The sequence below is a fragment of the Xiphophorus couchianus genome, chromosome 21 (assembly GCF_001444195.1).
Source record: "Xiphophorus couchianus chromosome 21, X_couchianus-1.0, whole genome shotgun sequence".
NCBI classification, from domain to species: domain Eukaryota; kingdom Metazoa; phylum Chordata; class Actinopteri; order Cyprinodontiformes; family Poeciliidae; genus Xiphophorus; species Xiphophorus couchianus.
The window spans coordinates 16,615,767-16,634,044 of record NC_040248.1 but is presented as its reverse complement, the minus strand read 5'-3'; the positions used below and the strand labels follow the sequence as shown (position 1 = coordinate 16,634,044).

Here is an 18,278-nt window from a genome sequence, read left to right as displayed (position 1 = left end):
CCACCGCATAGTTTTTACATTAAGGCCAAAAGGTGCTTGCTGCGTCTCCTACATGGTGTGTATAAAACATCAAATAAGATTTATGTTTTTGTTTCAGCTATAGCTTCCTTTTTATTCCATAAAGGCCAGATTTGTGGAGTGCTAATAGCTGTACTGTCAACAGGCCATAACACCTGAGCTCCTCCACAGTTATAATGGGCCGTTTGGCTGCTTCTCTGGTTCTCTTGTTGTCCGATCCGAGAGTGTAGATAGACTTCCACATGTTGGTGGGTTCGCAGATTTACGTTTTTGGATGATGGATTTAACAGAGCTGTGTGAGATGTTTGAAGCTTTCCTTGAACTTCTCAACTTGATCATCCCTCACTCATCTGCCGTGTTCCTTGGTCTTCATGATGCTGCTGTTCACTAATGTCCTCCAACAATCCTCTGACATCTTCATAGAACGACAGCTGAGACTGTGAACCCATAGATGCAAAGTTTTCCAGAAGGGATGCAGTTTTCCACTGAAACTAATTTTTTGCTGTGAAACTCCTGCTGCTTAGAAACCAGCGTTCTGCTTTCCTTTTTGGTGTCCATCGCTTCATCCCATGCTTATAATGCAAAGCTGAACAAGCCCCTACCCCCCTTTTGGCAGAAATAACTTCAGCTTTAAAAGAGTCCCATCTTCTAGATAACCACAGCTGATATACCTCAAACATTTACCTTACCTCTGCAGGGCAGATAAACAACGCCTCTGAATGGGTTTGGTGTTTCAGGAAGTCTGCTCCCTGACAAACAACGTAAAGAGAGTTTCTGATATACTTCAACTTATTCTCAGTCGCTTCGCTTTAGCAGGCTCTTGAGGAATGGAGAATTGATGTAGTAAGACACCTTGAGCTGGGTGGCTTTAGCGCTCAATATCTCCTTAATGTGTTCAATCCGTAAGGCTCATACATCTGCATTTTAAGGAGAATTAAAGCTTACCACTCGTTGTTGTTAAAACATGGCAGTTGAACAGACAACTACTTAAATTTCACATTCTTAAATTAATTTTTTCTCTTAAGATGTTGTTGAGTTACCAAGTTGGGGCTTAAGTGAAATAAAAGTAAAAGATCTTTAGCTTTAAGGTCCTTTCCCCCCCCTCTCCTAATTTTCCACGTTAAACTGAAACTTTGCAATCGCCAAATCTGCAGGAAGCCTATTAACTTTTCCCGTGGCCCTGACTCCCGTTTTGGCTCTGAGCTGTAATGATAGAGTGTTTAATTAGCTTGACGCCCTTTGTTCTTTTCATTCGATTGGCTTCTTGAGCAGCAGGCCAGGAATGCGAGAGATTACAATGCCAAAAATGTGGCAGAGCTGACATGAGAAAAGGCAGGCTACTCCCAACTGCTGACCGCTAATCAGCATTTTTTTTTTTTTACCAATCATAGGGCACTTAACTTATATTTATCTTTGAAAATAATTATATAACTTTTTAAAAATGAAATTAATGCTGAAAAATGTACTTCTATTCCAAGAAACGCTACTCACATTTTGGTTTATTACTTTTACAAATCTGCCTTTTTTGTAAAGGACCAGGAAATTCTTCTACTTCGCATATAAAGATAAGCAAAGCAACCAACAAGATCTATTTAAAGAAGCAGTTTCAAACTAGGGGTGGACATTTATCGTATTGTTTATAATTTCTCATGATGACTATCTCATCATGAAATGAATTCCGATTTATCGTTCTGATCAATTCCAATTAAATGGTGCTTAAAATCCTCCAAAACTGTCTGTATTTTTGGGATTGTTAGATTTACTATTTTCTCTACAATGAAAATAGCAATAAATATGATTGAATGCAGTAGTCACTGTGTGCAGTTTAGTGATACAGATCATCCTCCTTTATTAGTAGAGCATAGCAAATGCAAATGGTTTTCAAGATCAGCATTTGTGTTTGTGTGCCATGTCGTCACAGCCACACAGTTACCTAAAAATTAAGCAATAAACAGTTCTTATTGTCGCTGTCGTTATCACAATACGACCACAAAATATTCCGATAAGTTCATGTCACTCACCCCAAATCCTAAAAGGAAAAAACAAACAAACAACAAAACCTCAGTTAATTATAGGTTCCAGTTTGTGTAAGAAGTCAGTGATAAAAAGTTTCACTGGATCTCAGGTGGAGATCTTTTTTCGTCACATGATCGCCGTGTGAAGCGTCGGCGTCCTGGCCCAGCTGGAGCGACTTGCGTGCAGGGGGTTTCGTGCGGAGGCTGTCAGAAACGCTCTCATTACAGACCAATAAAGCGGGGCCGCAGAGACATGACTGCAGGGGCATTCTGCGAACACCTGGATGATTGCAGAGCTTTGATGTCGTCTCTGGGAGGACGGTCCCACGGGCTCTCCGCTGTGTTATTACCATCTCTAATGGGACGGTGGGAGGACGGGGCCCTCTTATCATCCACTCTCTGCCTTTTCCTTGCGCCTCCTCAGTTCTCGCTTCTCATTAACGAGTCACACTTCTCTCCCGCGTTCGACACATTCCGCTTGACTCCTTCGCACAGAAAAATGTTGTAGGTGATTTTAGCGTGCATGACTCACAGAAAGTGGCAGAGAGAATCTGACCTCACTGATGTCCAATATTTAGGTTCTTTTCCATGAGAAAAAATTTCATTCAAAACCTCAAATTTGAATTGATGGAGCTAAACATTAAATTTGAAGTCAGTTTGTACATGATGTCTTGAGATAAAAATCCTTTTTAAAGGGAGATTTGACCTTAAAAACATACAGAAACTTATAAAAACAATAATAAACTGAACAAGACAGTTTAACTCCAACTCAACTCGACTGCACCTGTGTATGTGCGACGCCTGTTTTTTAGAAGTTCTGGCTGTTTTGTTTGCCTTAGAGAGGCGGATCTGTTCCTGCTGGAGTCCCGGCGGCTTTGGGCATCCGAGGAAGGATGGCTGGAGTTTGACATCACGGCGACCAGCAACCTGTGGGTGATGAGTCCAGTGCATAACCTGGGCCTGCAGGTCAGCGTGGAGACCAGTAGCGGTGAGAAACTCAGCCTGGTTTCAAATCGATGTTTTGTTCTAGATCGGTTTATAGATTTCAGTGTATATTCATCAGTTTAAATAACTCACTTCCTTTTGACAACACGGAACAAAAAACGGATCATAAAACAGTCAGAACGAGCCAAACCGGGCTGTGATGCTTATCTAAGAGTTGCCTGTTTCCCCAAGCAGGGCAGACCATCAGCTGTAAAGACGCGGGACTCGTAGGACGAGATGGCGCGCTGGAGAAGCAGCCTTTCATGGTGGCGTTCTTTAAGGTCAGCGAGGTCCACATCCGCTCCGCCCGCTCCGCCGGCGGGAAACGGCGGCACCAGAATCGCAACCGCTCCACACAACCGCAAGAGGCATCCAGAGGGTCGGGCCAAACAGGTCAGTGTGCTGAAACCTTAACCGACCTCAGAGTGGCCGGTGAATACGTTACCTCCATAGATGCATGAATTATGTCCAGCCTGCACACGGTTTGTCTGGTTAAGGTATTTCCTTTAGAAGTACTTGATAAATTGGACCCAACCTGCACAGGATCTCTTTGTAATCAGCCACTATTAGACGGAAACTGTAGCTCAGGGATGATGTGCGGGATTTATTTTCCCTGCAGCTTCCCCATAAGGATAGAAGGAGATTGAATATTCAGCCTCCTTCGTGATTTATGAAGGTGATTTCTGTTGCTGGGAGGGTTTGGACTCAGAATTAAGTGTCAGAAAAGTTGCATGTTTATGACAACTGTTTGCGCTTGACGGGAAGGGAAGCATTTTTGGTTTTCAGAGTGCAGGGTGTCTTGTAAAACAGACGTTTAACATCCACGTTAAACGGCCGTTCTACTGGCCTTTTAGGTGGTAGAAAAACACAAAGTTGCACATAGTCATGGTGGGTACGACGCCCGTTTTTTTCCAAAATTTAAAAAAAAAATAAAAACATAAATAAAAACCAGAAAAACGTGGCCCTGTTCAGTCTGATACCTTTAAATACAGCCCGGAGCAACCAAATGCTAGTCTAGCTGGAAACCCAAGGAAGAAATCAAATCCAATCCAGTCAAGCAACATTATTTATTCTGCGAGCCAAAGGGCAGTTTGGCTCGCAGCTCTCTGGTCAACATAACAAAAGAAAATACAAACAATAATGGCATGCAGCCATTTCAGCATCAGGACAAATACTAAAATCACATGAAATTCAGTAGAGACAAAAAAAAAAAAAGATTCTCGAAATTCCTACAAGAGTTTGTGGTTGTGATGTGACAAAAATGCAAAAAAAAAAAAAAAATCTCCATGCATCCTCTTGCAGGGCACTTTGACCTCGGTCTATTATAAAGGGAGTATTCATTTTGAACAGAGCTGCTAAATATTCAGTGGTCTGTCTTGACAGGTGACCTCATCTTTAAACTCCACTGCAGTTCGCTCCTCAAGCAGCTTACCGGATGATGTAATGAGGAAGGATAATCCTCATCTGATTAGCTTTGCGAGCGTTTCAAATTAAATCAAACCGTAACCCGCCCACCTTTCACCTGCTGAGCAATTGTGGCCCAACTCGATGGCGCTTAAAGCTAAGCTGCTACTGCGAGGGCTTATTGCGTGAGTGGCGCTGGCGCTTGATGGGAATATCGGTTTGATCGTGAGTCATAACGCGACTCACAAACCACGGCGACGCAAACTGGATCGGAGCAGCAGGACACGGGGAACTGTCGCTCTGGCAGAATATCCCATTAGCTCCACTAAGCAAATATGTAATTTCCCACTGGAGACATGTTATTTTGTTTTTATTTGATGCAAAAAATAGATGCTCATTTCTTAAACTAGTCAGAAAACGAAATCACAGACTAGTTCAAGACATAACTTAGATGTGTAATAGTGACCATTCTCTTTGGGGACTAGAACGTGGTCAGAAAAATCATGCTAATTTTTTAAAAATTTTTCATTTCTGATGAGATTTCTTAAAACCTTCGGTGAAATCATGTCTGACGGAAATCAACAATTGTACTTTAAATAGATGGCAAGCAGATTTCTACACATACAGTGCTATCATATATAGTACCTTACAAAATGTTCACACACTTTCAGTTTAAAAGCTCTTTGCATTTTAGTCTGTTTCCTTTGATAGACCATCTGTGGTGGATTCACAGCAAACAGGTCATGGATAAAGTCATGAGCTGCAGTATATAACTTTTATAAAAAATATATCGTTTTTGCATAATTGTTAAAACTGTCACTATGTTATGACAAAATAATATGAGGGAGATAAACTTTTGAAAAACAAAAAAAAAGGTATCTCTGCCCTCTCCCGGCGCTAACTACAGAAATGCATCATTCGGTCAGAAGCAACCAATGAGAGCCAGGAGGAGGGTCTTAGCGCTGTCAATCATGCACTGGTCACAACCTCCACCTGCTATACGCTACAGCTTATTTTTGATTTCAGAGCCTGCCATGAATGCTCAGGCTAGTTGGCATGGCAACAGATGATGGCAGATAAACAGTTTTCCTGAAAAGTTAAGTTGTTTCTCCGCCATTAGCACATTTAGCAGCATGTACATGACTATGATTGACTGCGCTAAGACACTGGTTCTGATTGGTTGTTCTTGACAAGTGCAATATTAGCACTGAGGAGAGGTGAAAGAGCTTGATCTTTTCACAGGTTGTCTGTCTCATAACATACTTTCACAACATTGTGACAGTTTGAACAAATATGTAAAAAACAAAAAAGGTAACGTAAAAACTGCCCAATGTGGCTTTAAATCAGGGTTAGGTTATAACCCATGAGGGGAGCCATGAGAAAACTTTTGTTTCAAAGACAGACTAAAATAAGTACACCTGTTTGAGCTCCTAACTACAGTTTGATCAGCAAAGCACAATTGTGCTTCTCATAGGAGCTGAAGCTGTTTGACGTCATCCACTGAGCTGAGAATTGAAGCTAATGATGAGACCATAAACGGTTAAGTGTCCATACCCAAAAAGCTGAATCGCTTTTTTGCCGCCTGGTGCCAAAACCCAGCTCTGACCAGGGCGCTGCAAATAGAACCTTCTGGCCGGCTACCTGGGAAGCAATTTACCCCCGCTTCGCCGGCTCTGTTTAATGACTCTAACATCTGCACGGTAAACAGATGTATTTGTGGGACAGGTTGGCTTTGTGCTTCACTGTTGCTCTCTGCGAATAGTTTGTTTGGCGCCGTCTTCTGTTTGTCCAGAGCATCTTCGGTGGCTTCCTCCAAAGACCGAACTAATGCAGAAAACAACCAGGTGGAAGCTTGAACTTGCAGGTTTTTCACTGAGCAGGAACGGCGGAGTCTTAAGATGGCACCGCTTTGAACTCGTGGTTTGTTGCGCAACTTCATGTCCTCCTCTGCCAGGCTGTCACCTTCGCTTTCATGTCAGAGTGACTTCAAGAAAAACTCATTTCAGGTTTCGTAAGCAAACAGAAACCCACAGTCTGCTTTTGCTTCCCTGTTTTTGCATCAGGAGGATGAGGAATATCTGAGAAAAGCAAATCTGTTCAAAGAAATTCTCCAATGACGACAATCGGTTAAATGCACTTTACATAACCCAAAACATCAAGAGCTCGCTGCACTCGCCACTCGGCACGACTGGGAGTGTAAATATTTAGATCCTGCACAGGAAGTTGGGAGCGCACCCCCCCACCCTCTCTCCGTCGCCTCCCCTGTGACAGCCATGCGTCCAAGGCTAGAAGAGGAGTTCTGGGATCGGACGGGATAGGAGGATCCATGAGGAATTCTGGCTGGCATATGGTTTCAATATCGCATCACTCACTCCTGAGATGAGGAGAAGTTTGAATTGGACGGGGGAAACAGCTGAATGTTTGGCACGGCGCTGCAGCGCGTCAGTTCAGGACACAGTAAAAGGGAATATTTCACCTAGAATTCAGTCCATTTCCAAGGTCAGGAGGAAGCATTTTGTTTGTTTTTAACTGCTAGCGTCCACACAAGCGTCCGTTCAGATGCCTTTGAAAACTTCAGCATGCCGTGTTTTCTAAAAACAACATCCTCTTCTACCTAAAGCGCAAATTCTTGACCCGTGTGATTAAAATATCTGAGTTTTATTCTGCATCTCGTTTTACTTAATTACCCTCTTGCACAATCCAGTTTTATTGCTCCATATGGTTGTGGAGTGGAAGGAAAATGGTACACAGTACTCGCATCTTTTTTACTAAATTCCAAACTGTGCATTTCCCCCCCCCTCTACGTTGATGCCACTAAATGAAATCCACTGCAACCAAAGCCGGCTAAAGATTGTAATCCCGCTTGTGAACTCCGGTCAGAGGAGATTTAAATATAACTTTCAGACTCGCATGCAAAAACACAAAGTGTGGCAGAAAAACAAACACTACACACCATCTTGTTTATCACCATCCCTAGCATAAAACATGGTGGACGTCGCATCATGCTGTGGAAATGCTTTTCTTCAGCAGGAACAAACAGCAGGTTGATGGTAACATAAGGAGCTACTAAAACCAGTCAAGCTGGGTTATCCTTTGTGATTGTTGGGCATCTTAACTCACAGGAGTTATTTTAATATCTTGCTTGTGTAGAGTGAAACTTGTAGGTCCGTTTAGGTAAAAAAAGACAGCAAAAGACTTCAAAGATGATGTTGAGGTTTGCCTGCTATGTGGTCCCTGAACTTAAAGAGAAACCTAGAGTGAAACTTATTCATGTGTTAGAAGTCCTAAACAAAATGCAATCGAGAATTTGTTGTAAGACTTGAACATTGATGTTTACAGATGTTCTACCTACAGTTTGACTGAACTTCAGCTGTTTTGCAGAATTGGCAAAAAAAATAAGAAAAGAAAAAAAAAGTTGCTTCCAGGTGTGAAGAACTGGTATAAATATGACCCAAAAGATTTGCATTAGTGATTGCAGAAATAGGTGTTTCCTGGTTGTGGACTCAGAGGGACTGAACAGAACTGCTTGTCACACTTCTTAGATTTTTTCTTTCTTAACTTACTTCTTAATTTGACCTTTGTTTTATTAGAAAATCTAAAACTTCACTCAGTCCCTTCAGACTACCAAAACAGGCTGTTCATCAGAAAGTTTGATTACCTAAACTGAAATGCTTCTGAGGTTTTTGACCTCTCTTTTCCCATGTTCATAGTTTCAATGTGTTGGACGTAAAACAACACGTGAGATCAAATATCTTCCAGATGACTGAAGAGGGTTGAATTAGCCAAATAAATTTCTGCAACATTAGTTTTGAAATATTGCCGTGATCAAAAGTGTAATAAATCATTTTTTTTTTTTGCTCCATTTTCGCCTGAAAACACACACCATACGTGATTATTTGGACAAATTTGCATGTTTATTCTCTTTTTGAAAACATCCTCCTGAATTATTATTATTATTGGACCAAAAGCTCTCGTGTACCGCGCCAGGAGAACAATACCAACACCTTTAAAGCTAATTTGGCAGTTAGTGGGTGCAGAGGGCCGGGGAGGTAATGGGAGTCGGGTTGGGCCCTTGGCTCCTAGCTGCGGGGGAGGTTAACAACCATCCGGGGAAGGAATACCGCGTCCCGGCACAGCCCTGGCAGCCTGTAATTAGGTGTAGCTAGTCATTAGCTGCGCAGCTAAAAGACTGACCAAGCTAACAGTATCGCTTAAAGAATTATAATAACACGGCGCTCAGCCAGCTGTGTTTTTTCATCTGTCACTCCTCTCCTCTCCCTCCTCCGCCTTTCCCCACTCCGTCCCCACCCGAGCTCTTTTTGTTTACCGTTAGAGTAATTAGACATGGCGGAGCTCCATCGCAGGGTTTAATAACCTCTGTGATGAAAGACAGGAAGAAAGATAAACGTCAGTAAAAAGGTTGAAGGGATTGGGAGAGAGAGGGGTGGGGGGAAAGGAACATCAGAGACAGCAGTGACTGTCCTGCTTGTCTGCAGGAAGTCATGTGAGCTGAACAGAACTTTGGGCTTTCTTGAACTGGGCATTTCTCTGACCCAGTTTCTAAAGTGCGGTGTCCTTCTCTGGCTGAACTAACCTTTTATGTCACTAAAGCTAACACTGCGGCTACACCGTCTGAAACGTCACCCCGTGAATCTTCTATTTTCGGGAACAGCTTGCGATAAATATAATTTACAGCTTTTTTCCGCCCCGAAGGCGGCACGGCGAAAGCGTATGGGTGGTTATGAATGGCAGGCCTTGTGGAGGCAGGTTAATATCGGTTTACAGTTTTATCAAGAGTCCCGCTTTGAGGAAGCTTTCTGTGTTTCCTCTGCTATTCAACACGCAGGGTGGGAACTAACAGCCGCTGCCCCTTCTCAAAGGATTCAATGAAAATTGGGTTTTTAGTACGGAGTTCTGGAGTCATGTTGGTCTAGCAGGATGTTTGAGTTAAACACAGGTAGGCAAGCTGCTCCAATATGCCAGTTTGTATTCACTTTGCCATTTTGTTAAAGGAAATCCTTCTTTTTTTTTTTTAACAGGAAGTTCAAATATTTAGCCTGACTCCAAATCAGGAAGAACAAGAAACTATGGTTTATGTTTAGTCTTTTAAAAAGCCTATTAGTAATATTTGCAAATGCTTGGCTTGGCACTGGGCGTCCATTATGATTATTTACAGGTCTGCCAGTTCAGTTCAGTTTATTTAGATGCTGAAAATTGAACCATCTCTCAAATGTAACTTTAGGAAACTTGATGAACATAAGGCCTGCGTTAGTGTATTTCATTAACTGTGACAGCAGATTTACAGTTCATGGAGGTAACGTAAACACAACACACAACACTTGCAAGTTTAAACTGCAACATTGTATTTGTAGAATATATCATGTATCACAAGAAATAAATATAGTGGATTTCCTTTATTATCTCCAAACTTGTTGATGAAAAAGAAACAGCAAACAGAACAACATGACAGATTTGCTTCTGCACCACAAAGTTGTTGCGATGTCAAACAAATGTATTAATTTAAAAAAACTCTAATGAACATCTAGTTGCCCAAATTATTCACATGCATCATGAAAAATGAATGTAAATGCATCTAATTTTACGCAAACGTTTCCTCTGACTGGAAATCTGGTCAATAATTTGAAAAAGGGTTTCAACGTCCAGTTTTTAAGTGAAATATAAATAAAAACAGATACATATGCTCTTCCTCCCCAACACTGATACTCCTTTTACATCATTTTCGTTTTAGAGATGCCTGTTGCATTTTTGTTATCACAAACTTCTTGGTTGATCGGAAATTATTTTAAATCTAAATTGGTCAGTAATTTGAATAATTTTGTAACAAAATAAGAGCTTTGGACTTAGCAAATCCGGAATTCTAATGTATAATGTATTTTTTGAACAGAAAATCTTTTACACGATTTCTTTAATCAATGTAATATATATGTGTGATTTACTGTTGGGTACGACTGATGTGTAGAAGATGAAAATAAAATGATATCTTAATATCTAATGAACTGTATTGGAACTAATCTTTTTTTTTTGTAAGCGTGTAGTGAATTCATGAATGACCAATGTTGATATAATATAGCATAAAATAGGTAGTCCATCCTTTCATCTTCTTCTGTGCCGTCTCTCCTCTGTCGAGGAAAGGAAAAAGAAATGAATGGAGGCCTCATGGGAGCCAGAGCTCAGCAGTAGCTGTGTGGCATTAAATTTTTACAAGCAGGAAGGGGCGATGTGGTTTATGGGCACCACAAATCTGGGCTTTTACCCTCAATGAAAGCCCACAGTAAATATCAGCTTTATTCCTCTTAAAGAGCCCCACAGACTGTAAATACTGAGGACTTTGAAGGCCAGGAGGTGCAAGGAAAAATCTGTGAATCTGTAAGAAAAAAAAAAAAATAGTAGGCTGCTTACTCTGAAGTACAACCACCTCTGGTGTTGTTTGTAAAATTGTAAACTCTCTTTTTAGGATCAAAGAAATATAAGTTAAAGATTGTCATTATATGCTGCTATTTATTTTTTTTTTTGCATAAAAACAAATGTTTTTCTTTGGAGTTTGTACCGATTCACCGATAAGAGGGACACATTTCCATTTTGCGTAAAGCCTGTCACGTCAGTTTGGTTTTCTGTAATACACAGAGACTAAACATCGATTTAGGTCATTACACAATATTTCCAAACCTTGTCATGTAAGTCGCTGCTGCGGCAGCCTCGTGTTTCTTCTTATTAAGTAGCGTCTGCTGTTGGAGCCTGATGAGTGTGCAGGCAGCCGAACAGCTTCATCCACCCTCCACCCTTGGCTGTGATTTGACCCGAAGCTGAATGTCATGCATCATAAAGCAGACCTGGATGAAGGAGTAGTAGGGGGTCTGTGTGAAAGTGTGTGTATGACATGGCTATGTGCACTTTGAGGTAGTGAATATTTTTACAAGATTTTAATCCACCACATATTGTGTGTTGCATGCAGAAGCCAGGAGATGTGCACAGATATTTAATTGTTAATGCCCTCATGGATGATGCTACATTATACTGTAATTTATAATTGCAAATGTATTAACTTTAACGTTTTGCTACATTAGTCTCACCTAACCAGATTACTCTTTTCACATTATGACCGTGTTACCTTCACTTATGGTTAGACCTGTAACAAATTTTGCTGGATGATAAATTGTTCTTGAAATTATTGCTGTTTTGAGACCATTTTCGAGTATAATAATAATAATAATAATAATTAATAATTAATAATTTACCCTGTGAATCAATAAACTTAAATTTTGTAAAAAAGAAAAAGAAAGACACTCAACAATGGAACTAGAAGATACTATACTTTAAATATCTAAAATAATTAAATGACCAAAAACATTAATTAAAACAAAGATAAAAATCACACACAACCAAAACCTTACATGAATTGTGTGTTATAAAGTCTCAAAGTCAAAATTGCCCTTCAAAAAATGTTAATCATCAGGATAGATGATTTACTTTTGGTGGTCAGGTTTGTGAAGATATTTCAATATTTCAGCAAACTTGTCACTTTTATGTCAAAGTCAGATTTCTTGATTTGATTAGATTTCATGTCTACAGATTTTCCTAACTAACCTGTGGATGGATCTCTGCAGCTCCCCCAGAGTCACCAAGGTTTTTTTCCTTGCTTTTTTTCTCCATTGATGTTTTAATGTGCCTACTGTATTCACTGATATTCATGATTATGTTTGCTCTCTACATTTCTCTACTGAACCCTGAAGGCTGGATTTATTCTGAGAATAAATTACGCACAAGTGAATTTACTAATTAGGTGACTTCTGACGGGAGTTTTACTTGATTTTATTTAGGGATATTAGAGTAAAGGAGGCTAAATACGAATGCACGCCAACCTATCCAGATTTTTACTCATGTCGCTCTCGATCCACAATAACGCGGTAGTTTGTAATCTATAGACGTTGTGATTGCAACGTGAAAAGAAAACTGGGCAGACGTTTAGAAGAGATGAATACTTTTTCAAGGTCCTGAATCTGTAAATCAACTTTTCCCATAATATCTCAGAACTGAGTGGGGGTATGTCGCTATCGCCATGTGTTATTTCATTCTCTATAAATGCCACCTCAAGTTCTAATCAGGTCAGCCAAGTTTCTCAGCCAGTCGGTCTTGTCCCTTCAGCTGAGTTTTTCCTCTGTCCTTGGATGTTTCCTGTATATAAACAGGCTACGCACCAGAACTGTTCCTAACAATGCAAAGCCAGAGTGGACTTTTCGCTTGAATATTTATAGGAAAAACAGTCATATTTCAGATCCAGGACCAGCCTGTGGCTTGGTGTGTGGACGCTTTCCTGCAGTAAAGCTGTTAAATCCATGTACTCTCTGCTGCTGACGATGCTGAAAGGTCACCCGGTCCGCAGGGAGGCAGGACCAACACTTGACCCTAGGTTTTATTGCCGATAAACATTTAGCCACGCATGCAGGAACATGACTGACAGCACGGACCCATACAGCTACAGTAAACTCCCTATTTCCACTTCAGCCCACAGCCAGTGAACGGCCCTTCCTATTGGAAAGGAAGGAACCATAAACTAGGGAAACACCTGACTGTATCCGACGCTTACAGTCGGCCCTTTGACCCCACCGCAGCACTCTCTGCCTCACGCTGTCTCACCTTCGGCTTCCTGCCTCTGATAGAGTGGACTCAGCCACAGAAACGACACCCAGAGTTTGCTGAAGGATGTTTTCACACTTGATAGTCCGGTTGACTCGGTTCGATTGCGGATAAAAATGACAACTTTTGTTACACTTTGGTTTGCTTTCACACTGCACTGTTTCAAATAATCCAAACCCGTCAACAAAAACCTGTTCCTCCCCTCGCCTGTGGTGGCGCTGCACCAAGAGCCACTGAAGGAAACAAGGCAAACACCTTTGAAGAAGAAAACACTGAGTTCAACAAAGCTTAAACTAAAATGGAGTAGCGTCAGATTTTAGTCGTGTGTAGGATTTTATTTATTTTTTTGTCTTTGGTAAAAAGTTGAAAGTGAGACAGACACTTGTTTATTTTGGTTGCATTTACCCAGAATGCCCTGCGCTATCGTCCGCTCCCTGCCTTTGGAGCGGCCTCTAGACCACTTAGCATTCGCCAGAGTTCACTTCAACCGAACCAGAATATTCTTTTTGGTTTGCATCAGAATTTGCGCATTTATGGCTCCCTTAATAAACTGGACTTTCTAGCTAGAGTTTGATTAAAGCGAACTAAACATGGCTGATATGAATGCACTGAAAAAAAAAAAATGGAAAGGAAGGAAAAATCTCATCTGGATGACACCATACGAACGACATGTAGGGTCTTTATTCTTACAGTCTCAGATGAACAGTCATAAATCCAACTTCATAAGGCGAGCTAAAACTCTTAGGTCTGGGCAGAACTGTGAGAAGTGACATCTAACTGATGATGAAATCTGAACGCAACCGGCTCTGGTGAATTTAAATTACAAATCTTCAGTGAGTAGCTGAGTAGCCTTGTCCATTGACATCAAACACATAAACTTTGGTTCATTTATACGTGTGTGTGTGTGTGTGTGTGGGGGGGGTGTGTGTTACTGTTTGTTTTCCAAATGCCACTGCTCATGAATGATGGACACTGAGACGTAAAGAACCAAAATCAATGACCCTTCCATAACTGAAGCGTGTTTGTTTACACTGTCTGCCTGTGCGTGCGAACTTGTGTGTGTGTGTGTGTGTGTGTGTGTGTGTGTGTGTGTGTGTGTGTGTGTGTGTGTGTGTGTGTGTGTGTGTGTGTGTGTCTCCTTGCAACTCCAGCTGACCAAACAAGGCTGACAAGTTGGTGAGCTGAGTGGATGGGTGGCTGTGACTGAGTGACAAATCTCAGACTGGCCTCTGACTCATGCCTCCTCTGACAGACGCACTCAGGGGAAAACTTTGGAGGATAAAAATAAAAAAAGCCACCTCCTTACATGGAGAGCTTTTATATTTTGCTCTAATAAAAAAAAATAAAAAAAATTAATCAAACTTTTTATGCACACAGTTCTTTTATCGCACAAAATGGCCAAATTACAGAGTACTCTTGGATTCAAGAGTCGTCAAATCTAACAAGAATGATAATAAAATGTGTTATTGAAACATTTAATCAGCTGTAATCAATATATAATCATGTAACTGATAGCAACAGAAGTATATATACTGTATATATATATATATATATATATATATAATAAAAAAACAAAAGAAACAGTTTCAATAAGGTTGCACTGCTGCATATTTAGTAGCAAGAAGGACTTGGGTTGGAATCCTGGCCTATGGACTTTCTGCATGGAAGCTGCATGTTCTCTCTGTGCATGCATGGCTTCTCTCTGGGTACTCCAATTTTCTCAGACGGCTCAGAAACATGACTGTTGAGTTAATTGGTTTCCTTAAACAGGTGAGCTTCTGTATTGCCCTATGATGGATTATTGACCTGTCTACGGTCTAGCTTGCAGCTCAAACAGTGACTGCTTTCGAACAGTCTCCATTTGACGAAGTCAAGTGGGTATAGGCTATGGATGCTTGAGCAGCTGCACAATTTTACTAATAATAACACAATTATCATTCTATTACTAAAATACGAACTGAACTTGGACAGAAATGTTTTTGGTTTTCTGCTCCATCTTCTTGGAACCAGTTGCAGAAATACATGAATCTAAAAGGACTTTTTGTCTCTAAATGATTTTAAGGCTCTTCTTACTGATTTTTGAAAAGGAAATTTGTAAATGTTTTAACTGAGGAATCTTTTAATTAACGTTTTTGCAATGTTGTTAATTTTTATAAATTTTTTTTGTGTGTGAATTTTCTGTATCCTCTGTGTGCCGCTGCTAGTCTTGTCCAGGATTGCCTTGCAAAGGAGATTTTTAATCTCAATGAGATTTTCTAAAATAAAGGTTAAATAAAAATAACAAGTAACTAAGCAGCTAAATAACCAGTTGTAATTAATGTAATATAATAAGCCAAACCCTTTTGGATGAAATTGAAGTTAAAATAATAAACTGCAACATCTCCATCCTGGATGCGAATCAGAAGCCTAACCATCATCACAGAAGGCCTCTTTTTGTTTTTGGTTGTTTTTTTGCTCCCTGTCCTCCCTTTAGAGCTTCACGATGAAATCATAAACCTAGCAATCAAATCAACAGGAAAGAAGACAGAAAAGCCGGAGAGGCAGCCCTTGAAACCTTCTTCGGAAAGTCTGTGTCACTATCTTGACTTCAGCGCGGCTCCCGCTGCCAGCAATGACCTCTTCAACTCCAAAAACCAAGAAACAAAACAAAAAAAAAACCTGTACCTGCCCTGCGCGACGCCTGCAGAATGGAACAGAGATGATTAACGACAAACTGCATGGCAGGAGAATCCATAAACACAGTTGTCACCATCTCGCCACTTGCGCGTTTTGCCAAACATTGGCTGACACCGGAAAATTCAATTAGGCACGCGTTCAAGTGCCTCATCCAGGGGACGAATGTGAAGCACGTACGGCGCACAAACGCACGTAATGAGCGCTGGTGCCTGAGCTCTGGTTCACGCCCACACAGGCTCCTCCACCCAGAGCATTACACGAGTCCAGTTGTGTTTTTCTTCTGCTCTCAGGCCGAGAGTGTGATGTTTGTTTTCACTCCACTTAATTGTGTTTTACGTCATCATTCACCGAGGGAGGAGTCTTTTCTGTTTTGCTGTCTCCATGCGCTAATATGTTGAGAAAAACGGATAATAAACTCATGATATGTGTTTAACTGTGGTTGAGTTTGATCTTAAGGATGTTTCCTAGTGATTTCTGTTCTTCTGTTCCAGATTACAACAGCAGCAATCAGAAGACGGCGTGCAAAAGACACGAGCTGTATGTTAGCTTCAGAGAGCTGGGCTGGCAGGTACCTTTACTTTTTAAGCACTTTTGATGAAGTCTTGCTGTTGAGTTCATTTGTTTTTAATGAGTCTTTACAGGCTGTTAATTCAGCTCAACGACAAATTGCTTTATTGGGAAGAATGAATTATATTTTGCATCTTTTTTAAAACACAGCAAGTAAATCTTAGAAAAATCTGATGTATCACTAAACATTTTTTACAGTTTTTCTGTAATAATGAAAACGTCATAGACAAAAAGCTCTTTTGGCTATTATAATGATGAAATTGGATAACCAGGTAGTATCTTATTTTATTTATTTTTATTTTGTTTTGTTAGAAGTATAAAATAAGTTCTTGACAATTATTTCTTTACTTATATACAGCATATATCAGTTTATTTTTGTCAGGGAGTGAAATAGCAATGTCTAGAGTTAGAGTTCCATAAACCACCACTGAATTATGTGTGTTGAATATGAAGCAACATATAATAATACTTGTACAACGTTTTGTCAAAATGTTATTTTCCATGAATTTATGTAAGCTGGTGTCTGAACCAGTTAATTTTAGAAGGAAACTACGTTTCCACATTGGGCCATGCTCCTTTCCTCGGGTTATCATTGTGTCATGTGTGACAAAATAGCAAAAAGAAGAAGATATATTTAATATACCCATTATACTGGAAGCTAATAAGCCAAAACTTTGTGAATTGTCCTTTTTTCTGAAGCTGTGTGGTCACATTGTTCAATAAACATGGTCCAGTTAATTAATTTCATTCCTTCCAAAAAGCTAAAACGAAAATGCTTTCGGATTTTTCAATAAATTCATTCATTTCAAGACGATAAACATACAATTGAATGAATCCAGTGCAACTGAATGTGAGAAAATGTGGAACACTGAGAAAGCTTCTGATAAGTCTTGACTTATTAGACTTCATACAACTACCACAGACAAGGCATCTCAAGTCACAAAGGCAGAAATAAGTTGCTGCTGCTGGTGTGGGAGGCGCTTTCGTCTGCTCCCGTTAAACACTGCAGGCCACTCTCACAAGGTGATAAGAAACCGCTGCTAACAAGGCAGATTAAACTAGCAGGAGAGGCAGATATACACAGCCGAGTGGGAGCAGACCCAAATGTCAGCCCCCAGGTGTGTGTGTGTGTGTGTGTGTGGGAGTTCAGAGAGAAACCGTGGAAGAAAAGGCCAGAGATCCACTCATCTTTTTCAAACATGCCGATAGCTGTTGACACACCACTGACATCTAGAGGAATAACGCAAGCAATTACTCACCTGAATGTGCACTCGCACATTACATCAACAACGTAACATATACTTGGTTAATCTCAGTCTTGTTTTAGAACAACAACAACAAAAAGACTCACGTTGCCATGAGACAGAAGGGAAAAGAGAGATGCAAGAAGAGAAACGACGTGGTGGAAAGCTAAAAACATGAAAACAAGTCGGAATGAGGTTAAAACATGCTGATAACTCATCAGGCGGATACAGTGAAGCGCAGACAGGAAGGAAGAAAGGGGAGAAATATTGCTTCCTTGAGTAATATGGTAGATGTCCTCAGAGACGTTGTAAACTTTTAGAAGACTGCAGAAACTGTTGCTTTTGCATTTTTAAGGCCTCCCACCAATCAAATAGCTTTAAAACAAACTTTAAGGGTTCTTTGTTAAATTGCTGCTCAGAGCTAGTAGAGACAGATGTGCCACATGCAAATTAAGTTCATATGTGTCTCTTCAGGACTGGATCATCGCCCCCGAAGGCTACGCCGCCAACTACTGTGATGGAGAATGTTCCTTCCCCCTGAATGGACACATGAATGCCACCAACCACGCCATCGTGCAAACGCTGGTAGGACTGCCTCACTCTGCTTGATGCATATGTACATTTGTGTATTTCAGATTAAATCCATGCTTTGTTGCCATGTTGTCAGTAAAACTGAAACCAAGTGACTGATACATTTAAATCTGGTCTCAGATTT

General features: G+C 40.6%; 1 protein-coding gene across 1 annotated transcript in view; it reads left to right on the top strand.

The window, feature by feature from the left end:
- Positions 1-18,278, top strand: part of bmp6 (bone morphogenetic protein 6) — a 53,158-nt gene that overhangs the window by 32,536 nt on the left and 2,344 nt on the right. Inside the window, exons 3-6 of the mRNA XM_028004583.1 lie at positions 2,873-3,021; positions 3,213-3,410; positions 16,244-16,320; positions 18,038-18,148. Of these exons, the coding sequence (XP_027860384.1) occupies positions 2,873-3,021; positions 3,213-3,410; positions 16,244-16,320; positions 18,038-18,148 (535 nt within the window). The remainder of the gene's footprint in view (positions 1-2,872; positions 3,022-3,212; positions 3,411-16,243; positions 16,321-18,037; positions 18,149-18,278) is intronic.